General features: G+C 38.5%; 1 protein-coding gene across 1 annotated transcript; it reads left to right on the top strand.

Moving 5' to 3' along the window:
• On the top strand, positions 1 to 23,004 carry smtla (somatolactin alpha). Its single transcript, XM_056766246.1, has 8 exons — positions 1 to 80; positions 158 to 599; positions 710 to 742; positions 7,510 to 7,647; positions 19,806 to 19,978; positions 20,760 to 20,873; positions 22,418 to 22,597; positions 22,705 to 23,004. The coding sequence occupies exons 4-8, from the start codon at positions 7,560 to 7,562 to the stop codon at positions 22,894 to 22,896; spliced, it is 747 nt and encodes a 248-aa protein (XP_056622224.1). The 5' UTR covers positions 1 to 80; positions 158 to 599; positions 710 to 742; positions 7,510 to 7,559; the 3' UTR covers positions 22,897 to 23,004.
• The last annotated feature ends 177 nt before the right edge of the window (positions 23,005 to 23,181 follow it).

Genomic DNA, 23,181 nt, shown 5'->3' with positions numbered 1-23,181 from the left:
GCGGAAAGGATAAATCCACTGATGTTTGAATGTAAACTGTCATATCAACTCCAGGATGCATTCCTGTCAGCAAAAAGCCTGTAAGTACCTCAGTATTTCAGTTTCAAGTAATGATGCATTTTTGTAGTCTCCATCGATTGTTCTGTTCTGTTTGCAGTTCTGCACACTCAAGGCTGAGAGATTTTTGCCACTGATCTTGGAAAAAAATCAATTATGCCCTTACGTATTTACTATTAATAAACAGCGTAGCCAGCAGCAGAAAACTCTCGTTCAATCGCCCAAAATGTCTTTCAAATCTTTTAGACCAGCGGCAGCAAAAAGCGCAGGCTTACGTGATTCTCAGCCTCGTCTGCAATCGACCTCCAGTGTGGATCACGCCTAAGGAGTTTCTGCAAATCAAAGGTTGAATGGGACGACCGGCTATGATTTGTCCATTGCCAAGGGCTTAGAGGCCTGATTTGCGTTCACGTACAGCAGCGACAGACATTCAGAGGAGTCGGAAGTGTGGGCGGTCAATGATTCAGAAGTCCAGGTGTGAGCTGATGTATCAAGAAAGATGATAGAGCTGATGTTTCAAGAAAGATGATAGAGAACCTAAGGTAAAGTTGCATATATTCCGTATCTATTCTTTTGCCGATAATGTACTGCCATTGTAATAAATTTACACCAAGCGGATATTCATTAAAGGATGTCCTTTTGTGTTTTGCAGAAGAAATTCATACAGGTTTGGAATAACATGATGGTGAGTAAATGAAGATTTTTTTTGATGAACTAGGCTTTAAAGTGTCATCGGCCATCCATTTAAGGGTAATTGCAACATTATGGATGTAAAATGTTCAGTCAAAACTTGAAATATAAATTCTCAGAGAATATATTGAATCATATTTTTCTAAACCCCTGATGAGTCCAGACCTCAGAAAAATATCAGTCTATGCATAAGTTTTCTATATTAAAATGAGAGAAAAAAATATAATGGAATATAAATGTGACTAAAAAGGATGCACGTTTTGATTATCATACTTTGTAGCATTTCTGTGAATTAATATATATAAACCAGAAGCAATAATACCCAACAAATCAAGATGGGGTGGCTCTTTATAAAACAAAACATATTATTTGAGAATATATTCCATTTATGAGAAATATGGACTGTTATGGATGTGACAGGGGGGCACGGTGGCTTAGTGGTTAGCACGTTCGCCTCACACCTCCAGGGTTGGGGGTTCGATTCCCGCTTCCGACTTGTGTGTGTGGAGTTTGCCTGTTCTCCCCGTGCCTCGGGGGTTTCCTCCGGGTACTCTGGTTTCCTCCCCTGGTCCAAAGACATGCATGGTAGATTGATTGGCATCTCTGGAAAAAATTGTCCATAGGGTGTGAGTGCGTGAGTGAGTGAATGAGTGAGTGTGTGTGCCCTGCGATGGGTTTGCACTCCATCCAGGGTGTATCCTGCCATGATGCCCGATGACTCCTGAGATAGGCGCAGGCTCCCCGTGACCCGAGGTAGTTCGGATAAGCGGTAGAAAATGGAATGGATGTGACAATATTGCTTTTTTTAGCCATGGAAAACTGCTTAAAAAACATAAAAATGCTTTAAAAGTTTAAGAAAGACTTTGTTTAGGGTATTTAAACCACCAAGTTTTGACACAAGTGCTTTCAGTCTGTTGAAAACCTAGATCTAACACCATGTCTACACCAGTTGTGCGTGATGCGATACAAGAATTTTGTCCACACAATCCACGGCAATCCCATTAGAGCAAGCCGTGTGTTGTTTTAGCAACGCGTCCAGGAATAGACCCGTTGTTAAGGTTTACGTTTACAAAAAGAAATGCATGGAATTGCACTTAAATGTATTTATTTCTTGCATTTATTTATAGTTGAACAGTATTCATATTGAGGCAGTGAATGTTTACTGCAATGAGAAATGTGTTTATCAGACCACAAACTAGGGCTGCAACAAACGATTATTTTGATAGTCGACTAATCTAACGATTATTAGATCGACTAATCGACTAATCGGCTATTATGTCGATGACTAATCAGTACGTTTTTAATGATTATTCAGCTTTTGCAACTAGTTAAAACATTGAGTTATAGATAATTTACGTAATGAATAAAATCAATTCAGCTTTTGAAATTTGCTTTAATGAACTTGAACCAACTGGTTACTCTCTTTAAGTTTGCTGATTCTGTCCAACTCGAATCACACAAATACTCTCTCTCTAGAAACTTTTAAATACAAATAAAAATAAATAAATCAGGTACATTAAAGGCAATTTTTTTTTAAATGTAAACAAATCTCTTGACAGAAGCATTAAGCAGCATTTATATGAAAACAGTTCAGTTTAACTCTATCCCTGTCAGCCTTTTAAAAAAAAAGTTGCCAGCCTACGCCAGCGTTTTTTTACATTTTAACCAAACTTTGATGGCTCACACTACATTTTCTGTAAAGAATATATGGACAAACAATATGTCCAATGAAAGAACACAGTCCTTTTTTTATCACTCCTTAGATGTGGGTAGGTTTCTTCAAAAATGCATAACTTTTTTTAAAAGATAATTTTGAGTCAATTAGTTTTTTTTTGTCAAAGATTCCGCACAGATTACACTCAGAACAATCATTAAAAACCGATAAGAAATAAACTTAGGTTCTAGGATTCTGTATTTTCCCGAAATGTGTGTAACAGCGCCACCTGCTGTACAACAGTATAACCACTGATTGCCGTTATAACTCGTTTGGCGGGGAACAGTTTTTTTTTAAATGACGAGATAAATCATCACTCATGTCGGTGAAAGAGTTATTGAAAAAGAGCAAGAAACACAAGAAAATATTTTAAAATAAAGCCAAGATATAAGACTCCAATCACTTAACTTCCCTCTCTTATAATCATTTTCCGCTCATGTAATACCTAATAGTGTTATAATAATCAAAACAGGCTTGACTTTTAAACTCGATCAAAGCTTTTTACTTTGCAAAACAAATAAAAACATAACTGTAGTTATATGATTATTGTTGTTATTATCATTACTGTTATTATTGCATTCTCTCATAAAAAGATTTACCGCTATATTAGTTAGTTAGGTCTAGATTGAGAACACTCGCCTCTCTTCTACTCATTCTCCGGGATGTTTCCTTTTAAATACTCCAGCATGCAGGTTGTGCTGATGTGAAAGTCAAGTTCTGCCTTGCTTGCATTACACAACCGCATTTTGTCGTTTTCAATTTGGTGAATCTTTCCCACACTTTACTTGTTCACATTCGTTTATACTCCGCCATAATTCTCGCTGCGTGTCCTTCTACTGCGATAGCATTCGGGAAGGCTGCATTACACTCTAGCGCTGCAGTGCCGTAGCGGTCAAATTGTGATATTGCAGGCCCTTAAATTAAGTCACGTAATCAAACGACTACTCGACAACAAGAATATTTGTCGACAATTTTTTATTGTCGACGTTGTCGACAATGTCGACTAATCGTTTCAGCCCTACCACATACTCTACAAATTTGCTGCCTTTTTCATAGTTTCATGGATGAGTGTGTTTATTGTGGTTTCATTGAACACTGTTTTATTCCTCACTTGCAGTAATAGAAGTTAAAGGGGGCATGCGATGGTGTTTCATGCATTCTGACTTATTTACAAAGTTAAACATGCTGCCCCCTCATCCTTAACTTGGTCAACTTGTCAAAAATCAAGTTGGACGTAATATTCACAGCTTTAATGTTTAATAAGCACGCAGAGTATTTTTGAACAGTTTTAACATCTATCAACAAAGCTGCAAATGAAAAAAAAACGTTCATTCTCTAACCTTTATAAATACCATTATGGACAAGAATCAATCTGCATCTATTTTTCCTAAAACTGAAAAGAACTGTTTGCAGTTTGCTTTGTGCAATTTCTTTGTGCTGTATCCTGACAGAAGACTCTGTGTGTCATTATGTGAACTGTGTTTAAAGTTTGCTAACTGCTCTTGTTCCTTCTCAGCTATTGAGCTGAAGCCCAGACAACCAGCTGTCACACTGTATCGTGCACGTCTGCAGCCCTCAGCGGTATTGATATGTGCTATTCATTGATGGACTCTGTTTCTGCCGTGAGCGTGAAAACAAAGATGACGTGTTCACTTATATCCTGTCAACAGCTGACAGCACATGTTGCAGGTTAATTGACTGAAGTTGCGACGGTCTCACGCCGGTGACCTCTTCCCGGTCGACTCGCCTCATCCGTTACCCTCTGCTGGGTCATCCAGGGTGAGCTTCACCTCCTCCGGCCAGACCGACAGAGGGAGAGAGATATAAAGCATGCGAGGAGTATATCCACTTTGCCATGGCAATTTGAAATGAGGGGCTGGCCCGCGAGTGTGACAGAGGACCCGGAATTCTCAGCATCATCACGCTGCGCGCGTATTAGAGTAAAGTACCCTGATCGGCCATGTGAAAAGCCAATGGGGACGGCCCTCCGATACGCCACTTCCAGCCTCACATGAAGCTCTATTTCACGGACGACTGGCCTGATTGAAAGTAATAGGGGGACTGAGGCTGTGATGAACTGACATGCCCAATAACTTTCATTACGTGGCTGTAACCTTGTCCCGATCACTAATTAATTTTTCTGCTAGCGATCATATGCTTGTGCGCTGCAGACCGGAGTGCAACCCCGTCTGATCTTCATGTGTCCGCTGGGAAAAATGGTTATATGAGTGTCACGTAGCCAGACCTCTGATTAAACGCCGATACTTCTGGTTCACGTTGCAGCTTATCGTGGCCAAGAACCACCCACTCAGGCAGAAAGACTGATGGATATGTCCAGTAACCGACGGCAGTAAAACCGTAGTATTATTATACTAATAGTTTTGCTTAAATAAAATGTAAATATTGTGGAAAAGGGCACAGTGAAATACAGAACTCTGCTCAAGTTCATTCATTGCTAATATACAATGCAAAGTAGTAATGTACGACTCTGTTTTTTTTTTAAATGTCATACTACGAGCCAGAAAATCTTTGGCAAATCCGTTAATTCATTTTTAAAAGTGAATAATACTTTTGTTCCAAGCTGTCTGATTTCTGAAAATTGTATAAAATCAGCCTGTCAGAGCTCAACAGATGTAGAAAGTACTTTGCAGTTTTGTATAAAATATGCATTAGGTGGTGGGCAGCAGCATCTTTCGGTTCATTTTATATAATCACATTAGGTCCCGTCCCTCTCAGGGTCATTACAATAGACGTGAATCTAAATGCAAAAATAGCATTATTTGCAGTCTTTTAATATCAGCGGCAGGAGTGCATTATATCCCAGATGCATGCTTGTTAGCAAGCTTGTAAAAACCTGGTGAATAAATATTGCATGATCCATCTGATAAATAGATCAGAATTCAGTGTTTACTGTTATGGTGAGATGTCCATCTATAAGTGTGTGAGAGGTGTTTTGAGTGGGAGGAATGCAAGCAGACCTGCAGTGTCTATTTTAGGGCAATTTCATTTTTGCAGGGCGTATATATATATATATATATATACACAATGTATCATTCTTACTTTCTTTGTCGTTGGCGGATTCTTAAAAGCACATTTACTTGCCTGGCCATATCTCTGCCCCCTTGCTTCCATTTGCTCACCTTTGTACAGTCAAGAAGCTGATGAGTGAGCATGCAGTATTGGAGCGCCACCTTGTGATCGCCTTTACAAGCTCAAGCACGTTCTTGAAAAGGCTTCGTTTTGCAATGAAAATCGAATAGATCCTAATCTGAAGTGACCTGTTTTTTTTGTTTTCTTACGACTTTGTTTTCTTATTTCCACAAAACGTGACATTTGAAGGTACAGTGTTACATGTTTTTTTGTTTGTTTTTCCTGTTTCCATTCATCACATCTTGACTGAAGTCAATTTCAATCCGTCACCAAGACAGATTGGTGTAATTTTTGCAAAAACAAAGACCTGTGACTGACATTTCACGCGGGCAGTGATGAAAAACAAGCATCCATTCTGTCCAGACAGGCTGTCGTACATAATGCCAGTCGTATTTAAAGGTTCATCATTGTTTTATTTTTAACCACAGAGTCTTGTTCTTCCATTTGCTCATTAGGATGTTTACCATTTTCATTGTGCTTCGCCACGAATGAAATCACGCCCCGTACATTCTTTCCCGGCGTTATCGCAACCCTTCCTCACGTCTTCCCCTTTCACGCCTGGAGAATTCCTTTCTTTGTAAGATGGAGATATCTGCACCTTTGAGTATTCCTTTAATGACACATCCGCCTTTGTGTTGCTCTCGCGCACGCCTCTGTCTGCTGTTCATTCACGCCTTATCTGATTGTTGTGTGTGACTGCTTCGCCTAACAGCGGTCCGTTCGGTAAATTATTTTGATGCTGCCCCGTGCTCGCAATTCAACCGGTGCCAGAGACCAAACACGCGCACGTGTGAGCGTTTCAGTGCGTGCGCATGTGTTGATGCATAATTTACATACAAACGCACGCTGAAACGCTCTCCGTACTTGAAAAAGTGTTTTAATCACCATTACAGAGGAAAGGAAACACTCCAGCACCACAGCGAATGCTTTTGGAGCTGCGGATTATTTTGCTTTCAAAACTCCTGAGAACCGAGACAATAAAACAAAGAGTGTCCTAGATTTGAGCAGAAAGGATAAAGGGGGAAGAGGAAGAAAAGGGAAAGAGAGGGATTAAAGAGCATAGAATGATTTGGATGTAGTCGTGCTGTTTTATTTTGCAGTATCTCCTTTGGTCTCGGTGGAACTGTCATGTTCTTACCGACACAGTCGGGACTAAAGGCCCGGATGCAGGTCGATTTTGTCAGTAATTTCACTATGACGTGATTTGAACATTTCGAAACTGCAAAAAAAGATGAAAAAACTCTCACAATTCGCCTGCGCTATTCCAATCCCAACAACCGAAAGAGATGCAAATAGTTCAATAAGGAAAAAGGAAAGCAAGACTATTTTTCATTTCAAGTTAATATCAAACTAACTTTTATTCTTATGAAACTTGACTTTGAGTTATAATGATAACTTTTATACTGTTTATTGCCTTTTTTACCACAGCGTGTGGTTACTTTTAACTTCAATCGTAATGCAGTCTTTGGACGGAAAAAGCTGCATTCAAGGCATATGGATTGGAAGCACGTGGGTAAATCATTGATCATGAGGGAAACTTGTTCTTCACAATTCTAATGCTCATAAAAACACTATTCCATGACTGCTTATGTGTATTGAAACAGTGCTGGGATCCTTCACTGTTTGCATCACATCGATTGAATCACATTTAGTCAGCAACTGTGTAATATTGGATAACCAAACTCTGTAAAACTGCCCCTTGCAATGTAATGTCCATGCTGTACTGTAATAAAAGCCCCCTCTCGATTACTTTCTCTGATTTTATTTTGTGATAACAACCAGCTGAGAACAGATTTCGTATTCTATTGACTATGTATTGACTAATGCTTTGGTTTAGATTCTAAACACATTCACATTTAAGAGAAATATCCTCTTTTACACTCACTCTCTTTCCTCAGGCCGTCTCTGCCCAAATGTTCCCTCAACTGTTTCGCAAACATGTCAGCAAATGGAAAGCTGCAGAAGGTCAGAGCCAGCAGGGACCGGCTCGTGTTGCGGTGCAGCGGGTCTTTGTTCCTCCTCCGCATCTCTATTCGGTAGGCTGACTCCACTCACCGCTGTATCCCAGAACCATTCCCCATGTCTTACAAATACATTCGTCTGTGTCCGATCGCATTACACTCGGAGACGTGGAAGACAGATGGACAGAGTAGATGTCGATGATGGTCAGGTGTGGTACTAAAGGAGGCCGAGCACAAAGTTTATATGGCAGAGCTCTGTGGTTTATTATGTGGAGTTTGAGGTTTGGCAACCCCCAAAACACCCTGTGAGCACTGTTTGACTGCCATTTTTGTTTAAATGCAATTTTAAACAAGGACAAACTAATATTATACTTAATGTAAGTGTAAAATGTGGTGTGAGGCCTATTTAATAAAGTCTGTTCAAAGAGATCAGTTTTGGGTCACTTTTGAGGTAATTTCTTTAAAGGTACAGTTGTGATTAATGGTATTTTGCTTTGGTCTGAATGCTAACAGGAGGCTATTTTCAAGTTCATCTTTCTCTCGACTGATGCCTTGAGAGTAAATTGCTCCATATTTTCAACTGAAAAATGTGTTTTGTTTTTGCTCTCTTCTTGCATCACTCCTCATTATTGCTTCTTTTCCTGACCAGACCTCACACATTGCATTCATCCGTCATCTCTCACAAAAACTAACTTTTATAAATGTGAGCTTTAATATGGCTTCAGTTGATCTTAGAGAATAACATGTAAACTGTCCTAATGATCAACTAGAGCAGTGTTTTTCAAACACAGGGGGCCTTCAGAAAGTTGCGAGGGGTCCCCCAGAAATATGATAAAAGTCCTCAGTGTTGATCTGCTTTTTTATTATTGAAAATTTCCAGAATTGTTTATATTTTAATCTTTCTAGTGAGTTTTTCTCGCTATAGTTCTTTTTTGGGACTCAAAACGATATTGTCGCTGACTATTTAGGTTTTAGAGGGTCTCATTCAATAAAAATTGCGTAGATATTTCATTTTTATACGCTCATTTGAACCTCTCACAATACTTTCCGCCTTAGTCACAACTCATGCATACACACATGAATTTCTTCTCCACCTCGTCCTTATGTTGTAATGTAATGTAAATGAGCGGCCGTGTGCACGAGTTTAGTGATTTGTTTAAAACGCACCCAGTCCATCTCCATATTAGGGCTTTCCGCCTATCCTTTCCTTTACCACCTGTCGCCACTTAAGTCAAAGTTACTCCAGGCAACCCCATGTGACGCTGTCTATAAACGCACCTTCACAAGTAATTCTAAGTGCGCAGTCCTCAAATTCTGTTCACACAGAATGAAACACCTTTTATACAGAAACGCAGTTTGTAGAGTTCTCGTTTGCCATTGTAAAAGCGCTGTTCCTATCTTTTCTCTTACATTTAGAATACATTTCTCCCGTAACTTACATAAACCTTCCGGTTAATATTTCACAAAAATCGTAGTTTTAAATTTAGAGCAAGTATATAAAAGTTAGTGCTAGAAATGTAATCTCACCTTAAACCAGTTCACAACAGTAAACTGATATTATTTATAAGTTAAAAATTGACTTCAGATGTTGGCTATGATGGTGTGATATGTCATCTTGAAATAATTTGACATGAACACAAAGATAAGTGCATATAAAGTAACCTGCAATTTTATATTCTTAAAAGAGATGGTAGTAGATATGAAGAAGAAGAATATCCTTTATTGTCCCATATTCCTGGGAAATTTGTCTATGACAGCCAGTACACAGCTAATGTGAAAGTTACAGATTGCAGCTTTAACCCTTGTATGGCATTTGCGTGTTTTGAGCCAGTGCTCATGCATTATTCCTTTAACTATCAATACAGGCATAAAAATGTAAATAAAATACTTCATAGATGTTAAAAAACTTTATAGATGTTAAACAACAAATGTACCTTATGTTTTATCTACAAAGTCAAATGTAACGTAAAAACCTCAAAGCTCAATATCTCAAAACTGCTCCGAATGTAGATAGAACCTTACAATTCCAATGCAACAATATATTAATATATTCAAAATATATTAATATAATATAAATGTTGATTTGTATTAGTTAATTATTTTATATAAAATGGACAAAGTGTCCCACAGACCCAAACACCACACAAGGGCTGAGTAAACGCTAGACTTGAGTGGTTCTGGTTACTTTCTATGTGGTCTGATGGGGGGCCCAGTTTAAACCAGTGTAGGCTGTTTCTTTTCGTGGGGTCATCGTGTCAAAATGCTGCTATTTACACATTCGATGCAGTGACACATTTCAGTGTGATTTTTGTCATCCTGTCAACCTGAAAACCACAGTGACATTGACTTCACACAGAAAGAATGCCAAGACCTTCAGAAAACATGCCATGAGGGGACAATGGACATTATCATGCAAAATGTTCCTGAAGAAGATAAAGTGAACAAATTATTCTTAGATTTTTTATATTATCCTTTATCCTCGTATGACTCATTCATAGTCTAAGCAAATAAAAGTGAAGTCTGTTTTTTTCCTCAGTTAAATCTCATTTCATATGAGACCTGGCGAGCAATTCGTCCGCACCCGCATCCCAATGAGGGTGTTTGTGGGAGATGGTAAAGACTCAGCATGGTAAATAGAAGGATAGAGGTTTTCAAAAGGTTAGCTGACAATCACTGCCACACAATCGGTCCGGAACAGCAGACAGTGAAACAGAAGGTGGAGGAGATTTTTGTTTTGCAGGAGAGTTTGGCTGAAAGTGTCAGGATCGACCTCTAACCCAGACTGCATTCATTATCAAAACACTACTGTTATTCTAAAGGCCGCGTATGAAGTAAGCTTTGCTGAAGAAGAAAAAATCTTTAGATTTGAATATTCATTCACCTCTATAACCCTCTCACAGTGGAATATTCCTAATTAGATGATATGCATATTTTACAAAGCACACACAACACTGAAGATGCCCATTTGCATTTGACAAAGAAGACACACTAGAAGTGACACACTAACTTATAATAATCATAATAATAACCAAAAGTGTATTATTATACTTAATGATGTCCCAAATGAAATGGTAAAATGGAAATAAGTTAGTTGTTTTACATACTAGGTGGTAGGTCTTTACAGAGACTAAACGGCAATTATCAAGGTAAGGATATATTTTTATATTCTGTATATTGAGGGCATACTTTACTGTATAGTAATTTAACTTTTGTAGCTTCTGCAGGGCATTGCTAAATGAAAAATATAAGATCTTTAAACTATTAAAAAACAATTCACACAGATCACTCTGTTCAGGTATTCCAAGAAAAAATAATATTGTACAGTATACTTTGAACACAAAAGAAGATATTTTGAGGAATTTAGGAAAGCAAACACTTCTGGGGCACCTTTGACTACCATTTTAATTATTTTGTTTACTATATTAGTAAATGGTGCCCCAGAACTGTCAGTTGCTAACATTCTTCCCGATATCTTTCTTTGTGTTCAACCAAACAACAAAGAAATTGATACAGATTTGGAACAACTTGCAGTTGAGGAAATGATGACAGAAGTTTCATTGTTGGGTGATATATCCCTTAAACATCTGAGAAAACCTGCATCACTAAGTTTCAACTGCAGTGTCAATGTCACAACAACAATCTTGAAATCTCTGGCCTTTAAATCATAGATCAAGTCTAATGCACCCAGGCAACAGCTACAGAGAGAGCAAGATGAAGCAAGCGAGAATGAACGATAGACACGGAAGTCAACCCAGATCTGATAGTATATTAAAACCCTCCCTGATTGTGAACTGTGCCGTCGGCCCCGCAGAGTTAAAAGGTCAAATGGATGAACACATTGTGTCGGACAACTTAGAAACATTCAAGGCTCAAAGATAGCGTGTGCTTTGAAAACCGGATAAACGGTGAAACGGTGCCCTGCGTATGCACGAGACATCTCTTTACAACCATCTGCCCCCTCCCCTGTTTGAGACATCCTGTCTGATGACGGGACCCAATGCGTCCCCTCGTGCCGCCTTTGATCTGGCAGTAACCGGCGGGCTGGGCCAGGCATAGCCACTGGCTTAAAGAAATGAAAGAAAGAAACCATCTCTGTGCTTTTGACAATTCTTTATCCTCATGGACAAAACGCAGGAAAGGCCTAAGATTCAACAACCTCTAAAGAACTGGAAAGTCCTGGTGGGTAGACAGCGCTTTTTTATTTGTGGCAGTTTCTCGGATTCAACTTTGAAGAAAATAAAATCCTGGCTCGCCAGACTTACAAGTGTGCTGTAAGGATGAAAGGACCTATGGGGGAAAAATGAAGACGGGGGAAAAAGTGAGCACTTCTGAGTCATCGGCCTGTTAGATGTATCTAAAGCGAACTGTTTACGCACAAAGGATACGACTCTGGCTGTGCTGTGATGCTGAATCTGAACGGCTCGCCCTGGTTGTGTGGCCGCATACCTTTCGGGCATACAGAGACGATATCAGTGCGACTGATCTCATTTGCAGCCTTTAGTCTTTTTTACCGGCGATCGCTTCTTGCATTGTGCGAGTTATCCACAGCACCATTGGTGAAGGGAAAATATACAGAGTAGGATTCAGGAGTCAGCATCCACACACGCGCACACATAGCCTGAGGGTGACAGAGGGACAGGAAGGAAGTTGTAAGACAACGAGTAGGTGGTTGGATTTTAACATTGAGGGCCTAATTACGCTTGGAGCAAAGCAGTAATGCATCGGTGACCCAGAACTGTCATCTCTCTAATCTCTCCAGAACCCCACCTTTCCTCAGCAGAGATGCTCAGAGCCATAACACATATACCGATGGTCTTGGAATGTGCAGATGCCATATTTTTACAGGCTTATATTGTTTGTTGATTAATTGATCATGTTTTGTTAAAGGGCTTGCTCACATGCACATTCAGTCTTTTACTAGCAGATGTTGCTGACTACAATGTGTAATTGAGAGTTTAATAGTGAAGCTCTAGAGCCTTAATAATTTCTATATGGCTTTATAATGGTCACATTTCATCATCTATAAAGGAAATCAATTTCACCCGACTGATTTCATTGAACCTTTATATCATATACATAAATCATACAACAACATATAGAGTACTTTCATATACAGAAGAACTCACAAAGTAGTGTTTACATTACATTTCAGAGTAAATAAAAGTTTGTTCTGATTTTACAATCTGATTCTGTTTGTTTCAGATCCCAGCTGCTGCAAATGAAAGAGAAAAGTATTCTACATAATCCATAGAGTATAGAGTAATACTAAAAGCTATTTGTATTCAAAGATATATAACACGGACCAAATTTACCTTAACAATGCAAATCACTAGTTGTGGAATTCATGATTTAGTTTCCATATTAGTCTATATTATACATTCACATTTAGTCATTTAGAAGATGCTTTTATCCAAAGGGACTTAAAGAGAATTCAGGGAGAAATAAAGCGATATGTCATACAGGAGCAATAGGTGCTAATATAGCAAGTTACTAATTTCCACAAAAGCTAGAACAATACCTGGTGAGAGAAAGAGAGAGAGGGTTAGTTTTTTCTTCTTTTCTTTCATTTGCCTTTCAAGTATTTAAAGAAGACATTTAGGTGTTTCTACGTCATTCTGGGTTGTTGCATAGGGTGCTCTAAATCAGTGTTTCTCAACCAGGGGTACCCCTAGTGGTCCGTGGTGTCATTGCAGGGGGTCTGTAGAACCCTTTAAACAAACTTGAGTTATTATCTTGCATTCAGGGCTTGAAATGATCCCCACCAGATGCAGATAAAGATCAACCGAGTCGGCTATTGCAGTCAAATTAACTGCCAAATTGACTGGTTACTTGTGTTCATAAATTATGTTTTTGTTGCAGGGAAGGTTAATGTAGACCAAATCATATTTGATATATAGCCTATTGCCCACTTCTGCGCATTTCTGACTCAACAAACATCATGCGCCGTCATTTAGGGCTGTTGGTAATACCGTAAGAGAGTCAACTGCTCTGTTTGTTTTTTCGAATTGCTCTTGTAGTGGCCTGATGTCATATGCCAGGTGGTTCTGCGCACCGTTCTGAATAAAGTCGATCAGGATGGTTTGAAATATGATGGGGTACAGTACTCAAAAAAGGTTGAGAACCACTACTCTAAATGATTGCTAGGGCAAGCCTCTATAGCTTCACCGCCATCATATGCACGATCTCTTATAAAAGTCATGGCACTCCTCTCCTCAATAAGCTGCTCAATATTACACCTCATCTATAAGTCTACGTCAAACAGTGTGGGACAAGTTATGCACTGAAGTATTGTTCAGAAAAAAGACGAATAATAAGATGAGTTCCACTAAATTTGAGAAAATAGTATTTAATAGGCCACTCTAGCTAAAGAATAGACACCAGTACATGCCAAGTACACTTAGAAGTCAAAAGATTAAGTATTAGTATATAGTATAATACTTTTCACTCAGTAAAATCAAGTATACTTAAGAGTAAATGCAAGTATATTTCTATGAATTAAAAAAAGTATATTTCTAAGAAGTACATAAGAAGTAGACTGAAAGTTTACTTTTATGCACTTGAATACACTTCTTTTTGATAAGGGTCAAGCTTAAATTACGACGTGAACAATGTATTTATATGGTTGGTTTATGTCAAAAATAATGTTTTCACATAACAACATGTAATAAGAATACTTTATTGACAATAAAAACAATGACCGCTTGTATATAGCTGTATGATATTGAAGAGCATTTTTAACAATCGATTATCTGTTTTAATGCATCAATGAAGTCATCTTTTACATCAGCATTGCAATGCATCCTAAAAACGGATAATATTTAACACCCCTAAACAAGCAGATCCAATCACCCTGATAACCTAAATATCCGATGTCATGTGTATTGTGACTAAACCTGAACATGACATGAAGTCATGCGACACACAAGAACCAGTGAGATTTGATGTTACTGACGTACAATCGTGTTTGAGCACTTTAGGATTTGTTTTCAATTTGAGTGAACTATTTCCTTTATGTACATAAAGAACAACACTGTGGCTGAAACATGTAGTGTTAACCAACTGCATCCATTGAAATAAGATTTCTTTGAGTTCCCAAACATCATCTAAAACTCTCCTTACTTATACTAATTAGACTGTTGTATCAAAACAAGCCAATCATCCAATAAATTAAAGATTTATCCACATTTACTTCTCTTGGTTGGCATCAAGAGGGAATAAAAATGACCTTATAATGATCCCCATATACAGATGCATATTTACGTCTCACCATTCCTTCCCATATTCACCAAAATATAATTGGCATCACATTTTAAAATATGCCCATTGTCTTTTTGCATCAGCGAATCCTCATTAGAAAGCAATACATTGCCTTCCTGTCAACCGCTTTATTTATCACACTTGCAAGCAGGTTGACGCACTACCGAGACTTTACTGCAATTTAAAGCCTTATTCCTCCTGCACAAATACACACACGTTTATAAAGTTTGCTATAGTGTGTCTTAAATGATAACAATCTTCATAAATCAGGAACCCTACACTTCCCCAAAACAGCGTGTGCATTGAGTGGACACAAGAAGTCATTACAATATATAAAAAGAAACCGCTGAGAACATTTGTCAAGATTTACACAACAGTAGATGGATTGAAAAGTGCTGAAATATCACATAAGATGCAGGGCACCTGGTAAACAGAGAAGCAATTTCCAAAGCCGAGACGGTTTTACTCATTAAAAACCCTTGAGCCTCAGCATAAAGGAGGTTGGAATAAACAGCCTGTTTAGTTTTTCCCCTCACCTTGTTTTGTAATGTCCCGGCGTCATCTGGAAAAAGAAAGCTTTTTGATTCTCTGCTCTGTTTGGATGGCCTGGCGTGAGTCAGCAGAAAAGTCTGCAGAGACGAAACTCTTTCCACGGTCACGCTTGTTTACTTCTTTTTGGGCTGTGTTTTAAAAATTGTGCTGCCCTGAATTAAATGTAAATTGCTTGACGTACCCCCACAACACACACACTCACAAGACAACATTGAACCTCGCAGAAGTTTAATTATAGACTTGATACCACCCAGATTGATAAGTTAGTGTGTCAATCAAACACGCGGAGGAATGAGAGGAAACTGTGTGGTAATGAACGTCGGGGAATAATAAATATTCATGTGTGTTCAGTAGTCGCGGCTCTCTTCAGGGGTGGAAGTGGATCTGCACTTGAGTCTCCTCGCACCCTTCACATCTGTACAAGGCATGTTGCCCATTGCTTGACACGAATTAGCACAAACCAGACTTAGTCTATTGGGAACACTTGAAGAGTCTGATTTGATAACCTCCTGCTCGCTCGCTCGCTCAAGTGTAACGGGCACACGCTGAGAACGCTGCACTCTATAGGCGGTACACAGTATAATCTTGTGTTAGTTTTGGGATCGATCCCGTTCCTTTGTAGAAAAGTGTCCAGCAAAGTCAGATTGAAATGAGTTTGTATAGTTCATAAGTTTGTTTCTGTTATGAAGAGCTTGTTTGTTCATCTGTTGTCGGAATCTGTGGCAAGCCCCTTGAACTGTTTTAAGATTTGTGAATTTATTTTATAGCCTTGATCGTAGTCTTTGTGTACAACATTTGAGTCATCTGTCCTGTTGACGTACTTCATCATCTTAAAGTGACAGTTCACCCAAAAATGATTTTTTTATTGATTCATCCTCATGTCATTCAAAACATGTATGTGACTCTTTCTTCAGTGAAACACAAAAGAAGATATTTTGAGAAATGTCTGTTTTGTGTCCATACAATGTAACTCTGTGGGTTTCAAACGTTTTTTTGTGTTTTTTAGAAGAAAGTCATAAATGTTTGACATGAATATGAGTAAAGGATGAAATTATGATTTTTTTGTAAACCAACCAGTGACGTCGGGATAGGGGTTATTAAACTGTGTTTACCTGGAAGGGTTTGATGAAGACAAGAAATATTGAAATAACATTTCTTTGGAAATGCTGTAGGCCTACTTTAAAAGAGCTGCAAACAAAATACATCATGTTTATAGTAAATCACTTCCACGCGGTGGAAATGTCAACTCACAGCAACATATCAGATTTTCCCTTTTCTCTACAAAAGGCCACATCTTAATCAGATGGAAAACACTTGGACGGAGCTTAAGACCAAGATTAAGAGATTAAGACATTCAAATGCTTTGCGTGGGGTGGGTAATGCACCGTTTTTAAAACTTTGGGCTGCAGGTGTCTCGAGGAAGATGTGTGAATAGGTAACAGCTTTCTGATGTATGAGTCTGTGGACGGCTACAGTTTCTCGCCTTTACAATCTTATTGGCACTGACACAGACCCTCTGAAACTGAGAACTGACCTCAGATGGCTTGTAATAATGACCACGTCTGATTCTTTGTCAATGTTCCCTTTAAAGGACAAAGACAGACTATTTATGTTATTAAAAACTGATTTCGAAAAATCAATTTAATCCATTAAAAGTCAATTTACTGAAGAACATAATCAGTGCTGAAATACAATTTAATTTATTGGCTGCCAAGGAACTTTCTTTCAATTGCTTCTCTTTGTGTTCAAACTGAAGAGATTTTCCGGAACATTCCAGCTTTGGCCTAAAAATGCGACCTATTCAACTTAACTGTGCTTTGATATAAAAACAGAAATACGGCCGTAAAATCATTTCTGTTGGTTACGCAGTAATGTGAATCACACCCAACAAAGTGGGTTCACCGTTATTCTGAAATTTACAGACTCAATATATTTCTTTTAATGCTTCAACTGGATTAAGCCACATTTGTGTGGTTCCGAGACTCCGATATGTAGGACACATCATAATCAAAAAGAAAATTGCAATATTGAGGATTTAATGAAGTCCACCGCCCACCTGCAACAGCATTATTTCGGTATCCCAATGTGGATTACATTCTGCAAGATTTTCTTTTGGCTTGAAGCCTATAGCATCCACGTGGAGAATGTGTTTTTTGAGGACGCCGTGTGATGTTTGACAGGGACAAATCGCCTCATCTAATCAACATTGACAGGAACCAGAACTCAAAACATGATCATCTTTATCCCCACGGTAAAAATGCTTTTAAAACACATTAATCAAATAAAATATGCAAGACAGAACAGAACCTCAAGCCATAAAACTCCAAACTTTATAGAAGTGAGAAAACAGTATGTAGATTATGAGGATTCCATGAGGAATAGCTGTTTACTTTCGTTTTTTAGGTAAACGATGTTCAAATGTCACGAACAGGCAATTTGTTTAATCATTTGTAAATATAATGTCACATACATTATTAAAATACATATTAATATTTAAATTGTCAAAATAAACCTGTCAAAATGATTTGTTGCATCTGGGTTACCTCGGGTTATTATTTTTGATAGGTTGTTATCGTAACAAACCTGCAAATGTGGCGACTGGCCAATCAGAATCCAACATTAAAACGAGTTGGTAATAAATAGAAATAACATAGTTTTGGTGGCATTATTAGTTGTCTTTATCAATTTATTGATATTCTCTTAATCTCTGGGTATCTCAGGTTGAAATTCTCCTTATGAAGCAGTTTGTAGAGAAGGCCACGTCTCAATTTACACTCAACTAGGTGAGTCTTATGAATATATGGATCGCTGGACATACTTACAGCTCGCCACTTTTGTATAAAAAGGCAGCCCGTGCCTCCAATTCATGCAGGTGGACAAAGACGAATAGAACAAAATGAACAGCATTACAGGTATACAAACTACAGCCTATGAATGTACGGATTTTGAAAGAAATGCGATATTTTAAAACAGTGTTCGCTTTTCAATGATAAATTAAAAAAATACAATACAAAGACAAAGAAATACATTTTCAATGCAATATTAAGAACAATTCTGTTTTTCTTTTTTTTCTTTTCTTTTAACCAAACTAAACCCTTTAAGTAAATATCGGTCTGTGTAAGGATCTTGTCATATGTGTTTGTGTCACATTCCCAGTCCATGTTTCCCATGTGGTTGGTTCTCTGTTCTTCCTGTTCTTCTAGTCATGTTTTGTATTCCTTTGTAGTTTTTAATGTTAGTAAGTTCCTCCAGGTGATTCTTGTTATCTTGTTAGTTACTATGTATTTAAACTACAGTTTTTTCCTTTGTCTGGTGTGAGTCATTGTATGTTTTTTCCTGTTCCCACTGTCGCTACTCGGTGTCCTCCGGATTAGTTTAGTTCATTGTTTCTTTGTTCTTTTATTTTTTTCTACTTTGTGTTTTTGTTTATTAAAATCTGACTGCATGTGGATCCACTGCCCCCCTGCCTGGCAGTCCAGAGCCTTCTCGCAAGATGGCTGTCAACCCAGAGCCTCCAGCCATCATCGCCACGCAAGTGGTCCCAAGTCCGGTGGTCCCGGAGGTGTCTGTTTCTGAGGTCCTGTCACTGGAGTTAGCTCTGTCGGTTGTGGCTGCAGCTGTGTGGTGTGTCTGAGCTGAGCACTGCTCTTCCACTCCTGAAGCTGCGGGCAATATAGCTGTCACTCCGGAGGCCATATCTGAACCTCTCGAGCTGCCTGTCTCAAACAGGATGGCCAGTATGGACTTTCCTGTAGCCAGTGCATCAACCAAGATGGCCGCCTCTGAGTCTACCAAGTTCCCTGCCTCGTCCAAGATGGCCAGCACTGGATTCCAGCCTAGCCTCCCTGGCCGCCTGACCTGCCTCTGCACCACAGCCCAGGTCTGCGTCTGTACAAATGCCCATGTCTGCCTCTGCACCACAGCCCAGGTCCTCCTCTGCTCCAAAGCCCAGGTCCTGATCCCATTCAAGGGCCTGGCCCTCCATCAATCCCCTTGTTCTGGCTCCACTTCACCACCCTGCTTGACTTTTGTTAATGTCTCGATGTCGCTTTTAAGGGGGGACCCTGTCGCAATCCCAGTCCATGTTTCCCCTGTGTTTGTGAACATATCTATTACTTCCGGTTCTGTGCCATGTTTTGTAGTCCTCTGTAGTTTTTAGTGTTAATTAGTTCCTACATGTGTGTCTTGTTAGTTTCTATTTAACCCTCAGTGTTTCCTTTGTCTGTGTGAGTCATTGTATGTTTGTGCATGTTCCGATAGTGTCGCTACTCAGTGCCCTTTGGAATAGTTTAGTTCACTGTTTCTTTGTTTCTTTTATCGTTTTGTACTTTGTGTTTTTGTTTACTAAAGTCTGAATACATGTGGATCCACTGCCTACATGTCTGAATTACTCTACGTTACAGTTTGTGTGTACATGTATTTAGTATTGCAGGTGTCCGTGTATTGTATGTTGCTGTGCTGCGGTTCTCTGGCTGTTCCTCTGGACTGCAATGACGGGACCAGCTGCATTTCTATTTCTCCCGAGAAACTTCTGGATCGCATCATCCAACACGCCGAGCTCCTCTACCGGGTCTCTGAAGAGTCCTCTACTCTGTTTGTAAGTGTGACTTTGGCAATTAAAATGTTTTATGAACTTTATGACTCAAAGTCATGTTCTATGTATTCACTCTTATGCAATATGAATGTAATTCATTATATTACTGTATATAAAGTATAACCACGTGATATGTAGTTTACATGAGGGTGAACCAATTTTCATGTGAATATTATTTGTCTGACTAATAACCACTTTTCTTTCATTTAATGTCATTATTCTAGTATCATTTAATCAACCTTTCCTCATTATTACCAGCTGTGTGCATGACTTTGAATTAATGAGACTATAATCTTAATGAATAATCAGACTCATTATAAACACAGTGAGATACCTATCTGCTTTGTCAGACTGTTTCACTATTAGAGTTTTAAGAGAATTGTCTTGTCACAGTCAGAAACCATTAAAAGACTTTTGGTATAATTTAATTTTCGCACTTAAAATCTCCCATTTATAAGGAATTTGGAGACAATAGGGTGCTTTTATAATGAAATGGTATTAAACAAGAAAATGTTTCTGTTTAGCTGTTCTTTCAATTACAGTTTTAATTAAAGGTAGTAGTATTTTTTTATTATAAAATGAAAAGAATATAAATATAAAAATTTATATGCAGAATCTTGAAATGAAAAGTTCATACCCTGATTTATGTCTTATAAAGCCATCATAAAATTCCTCTGAACACCTTTTTATACTTGCTTTACTATTTCTTATTTTTCTTCTTAGTCATATTGTTCCATCCTATTGTGTTTTTTAAAATCATGTATGTCACCTATGTCTTTTACAGGAGGAAATGTTTTTCCCGTTTTCTCCAAGTGCTTTAAGAAATCAGGGAGGAAATGTGTGCCACAGCAAGCCCTTCCCAGTCCCAAGCACTAAGAGCGAGATTCAGCAGATATCGGTGAGAAATGTATTCACTTGCAAAATGCTAAGCTTTGCAAAATGGGAACGTCTACAGAGAGGTTTCAACCTGCCAGAGCAGATTTGACTTGTTTGCTAAGAGTTCCATTTCATTTTGAATTTCCCATCTGTTTCTTGTTAGGTTTGTCATGAACGTCAGCATATTTTGCCATAAATCTTACTTAATGGATAAGTTAATATTAGGCCTACTAACTAGGTCCACAATTTTTTTTCCATTTAGTAAATTTAACCTTCTCTGATGTAGAAATTTGCATCAATTTGTATTTTGCATATATAAATACCGATGCTCTGCATATTGACTGGATTTGAATTTGACACTGTATTTGGCAGAGTTACCACAATATCGTACCTTCTCTATATTCAACTCAAACAAAAATAATTTGATTTAACAAGATGTTTTTGCTCCACCAAAATTGTCTGCCAACCTTTATATAAAGCTGAAAGGTGAACCGTGTATTCTCGCAATGAACAAATGATCTCACCAGGTATTGTGTGCAAGAAGGCAACAGCAGTCTGCCTTGTTCTCCTAATGGACTCTTGTGTGACAGCTCTGTCTGTGGAAAGCCTAACCTTTCATCCCAACAAATTGCCTCCACTGCCAAAAAAGACTATTTTCTTTCAATTTCTTTTTTTCCACCTGCTGAAATAGATTTTAACATTGGCATGAAGTGCTTTAGTTTCTCACCGGTTAATGATTCCTGTCACCCCACCACTGTGCGGCCAAAGTAGACAAAACTTTCCACTTGATTTAGACATTTAACAGTCTCTGTAAATTCATTTGGAGCTATAAAAGAAAAGTTGCAAAAACATTTAAAATGGATTACCTCCTCCAACCTCATCTAAGAACATTGTGCAGATTTATTAAGGCCGTACTCTTGGCTATGAAGAACGTCTAGTCTCTTTAGAGTTTGTGTTGATATTTAAATGGTGTCAAATTCTTTATTTTTGTGCTTTTCTCTCTACCTGATTTTAAAATGTTTGTCAAGGTTATTATTTTGTTCCAAGGGCTGTACCTTTATAAATGTATTATAAATGCCTTTTTCAGAAGTAGACCTACACCCCAAAATGTAAATTTCTCCATCATTTAGTCACCTTCAATTCATTCAAAACCTGTATATGGCACTTTCTTCTGTTTAACACAATATAAGATATTTTGAGAAATGTCTCAGTGTTTTGTGTCCATACAATGGAAATTATCGGGGGCCCATGTTTTTTGGTTACCAAAATTCTTTAAAATATCTTATTTTGTGTTCTGCAGAAGAACGAAAGTCATACATGTTTGAAATGACATGAGGGTGAGCAATGATGACACAACATTCATTTTTTGGTCAATTGTTCCTTTAAAGAAGGTATGGTTTGCATAGATATACAAAATTAAGGTTGACCAACCATTTTCCCCAACATTATGTTCTTGTTTCAATGATCTTTTGGGGCCATGAAGTTTTGAGTATTGAAAGTCAAATACACTGAAAAAATCCATGTAACGTATTTGACAAAAGCATCTGTGGTGTGTTTTAAATGTAGGATAAGTGGCTGCTTCACTCTGTGCTTATACTGGTGCAGTCCTGGATCGAACCACTCCTCTATCTGCAGACTTCTCTTGAACGCTACGCCGATGCCCCCGGCGATCTGGTTAACAAGACCAAGTGGGTGTATGATAAACTGCTCAGCCTTGAGGAGGGGTTGGTGGTTCTCATCCGCAAGGTGAATCAATAATAAAACAGTACATCATGTTACCACGTCAGTCCCTCTGGAGATACACACACGTACAAGCGGTCATTAATCATTCCAACCTTACTTTATCTCCCCAGATGTTGGATGAAGGGGTTTTGACGTCGTCCTTCGTCTTCGAGGAAGCACTGAGCCCGCATTCCCCTGAGGAATCTGCCCTGAGGGACTACAATCTTCTCACCTGCTTCAAGAAGGACGCTCATAAGATGGAGACCTTCTTAAAGCTTCTCAAATGCCGTCAGAGCGACAAGCTCTCCTGTTTTTTCCACTGAACAAGCCTCCAAACGCATATCGGCTAATAAAATGAAAAATAGCTTAAAGGTGAGAAAATCTTCCCTTGCGTGAATCGAAACGTTCGCCTTGAATCATATTGTGGCTTTTTAAGATGTCATTGGCCAAAGCTGTCAAAATAAATGTTAACTCCCTGTTAACCCACATTAAACGAGTTTGAAACATTTGTAGATATCCTTGGATTTCTGGTTATTTATTGTAAATTGAAGGTGAATTTTGAATTCTCAATCGAGCCCGAGTTGAGTGACGGTCTGCATGCTGTTTTC

This window comes from Triplophysa dalaica, chromosome 14 (assembly GCF_015846415.1).
Source record: "Triplophysa dalaica isolate WHDGS20190420 chromosome 14, ASM1584641v1, whole genome shotgun sequence".
Taxonomy (NCBI): Eukaryota; Metazoa; Chordata; class Actinopteri; order Cypriniformes; family Nemacheilidae; genus Triplophysa; species Triplophysa dalaica.
This window is presented reverse-complemented; position numbering and strand designations above follow the sequence as displayed.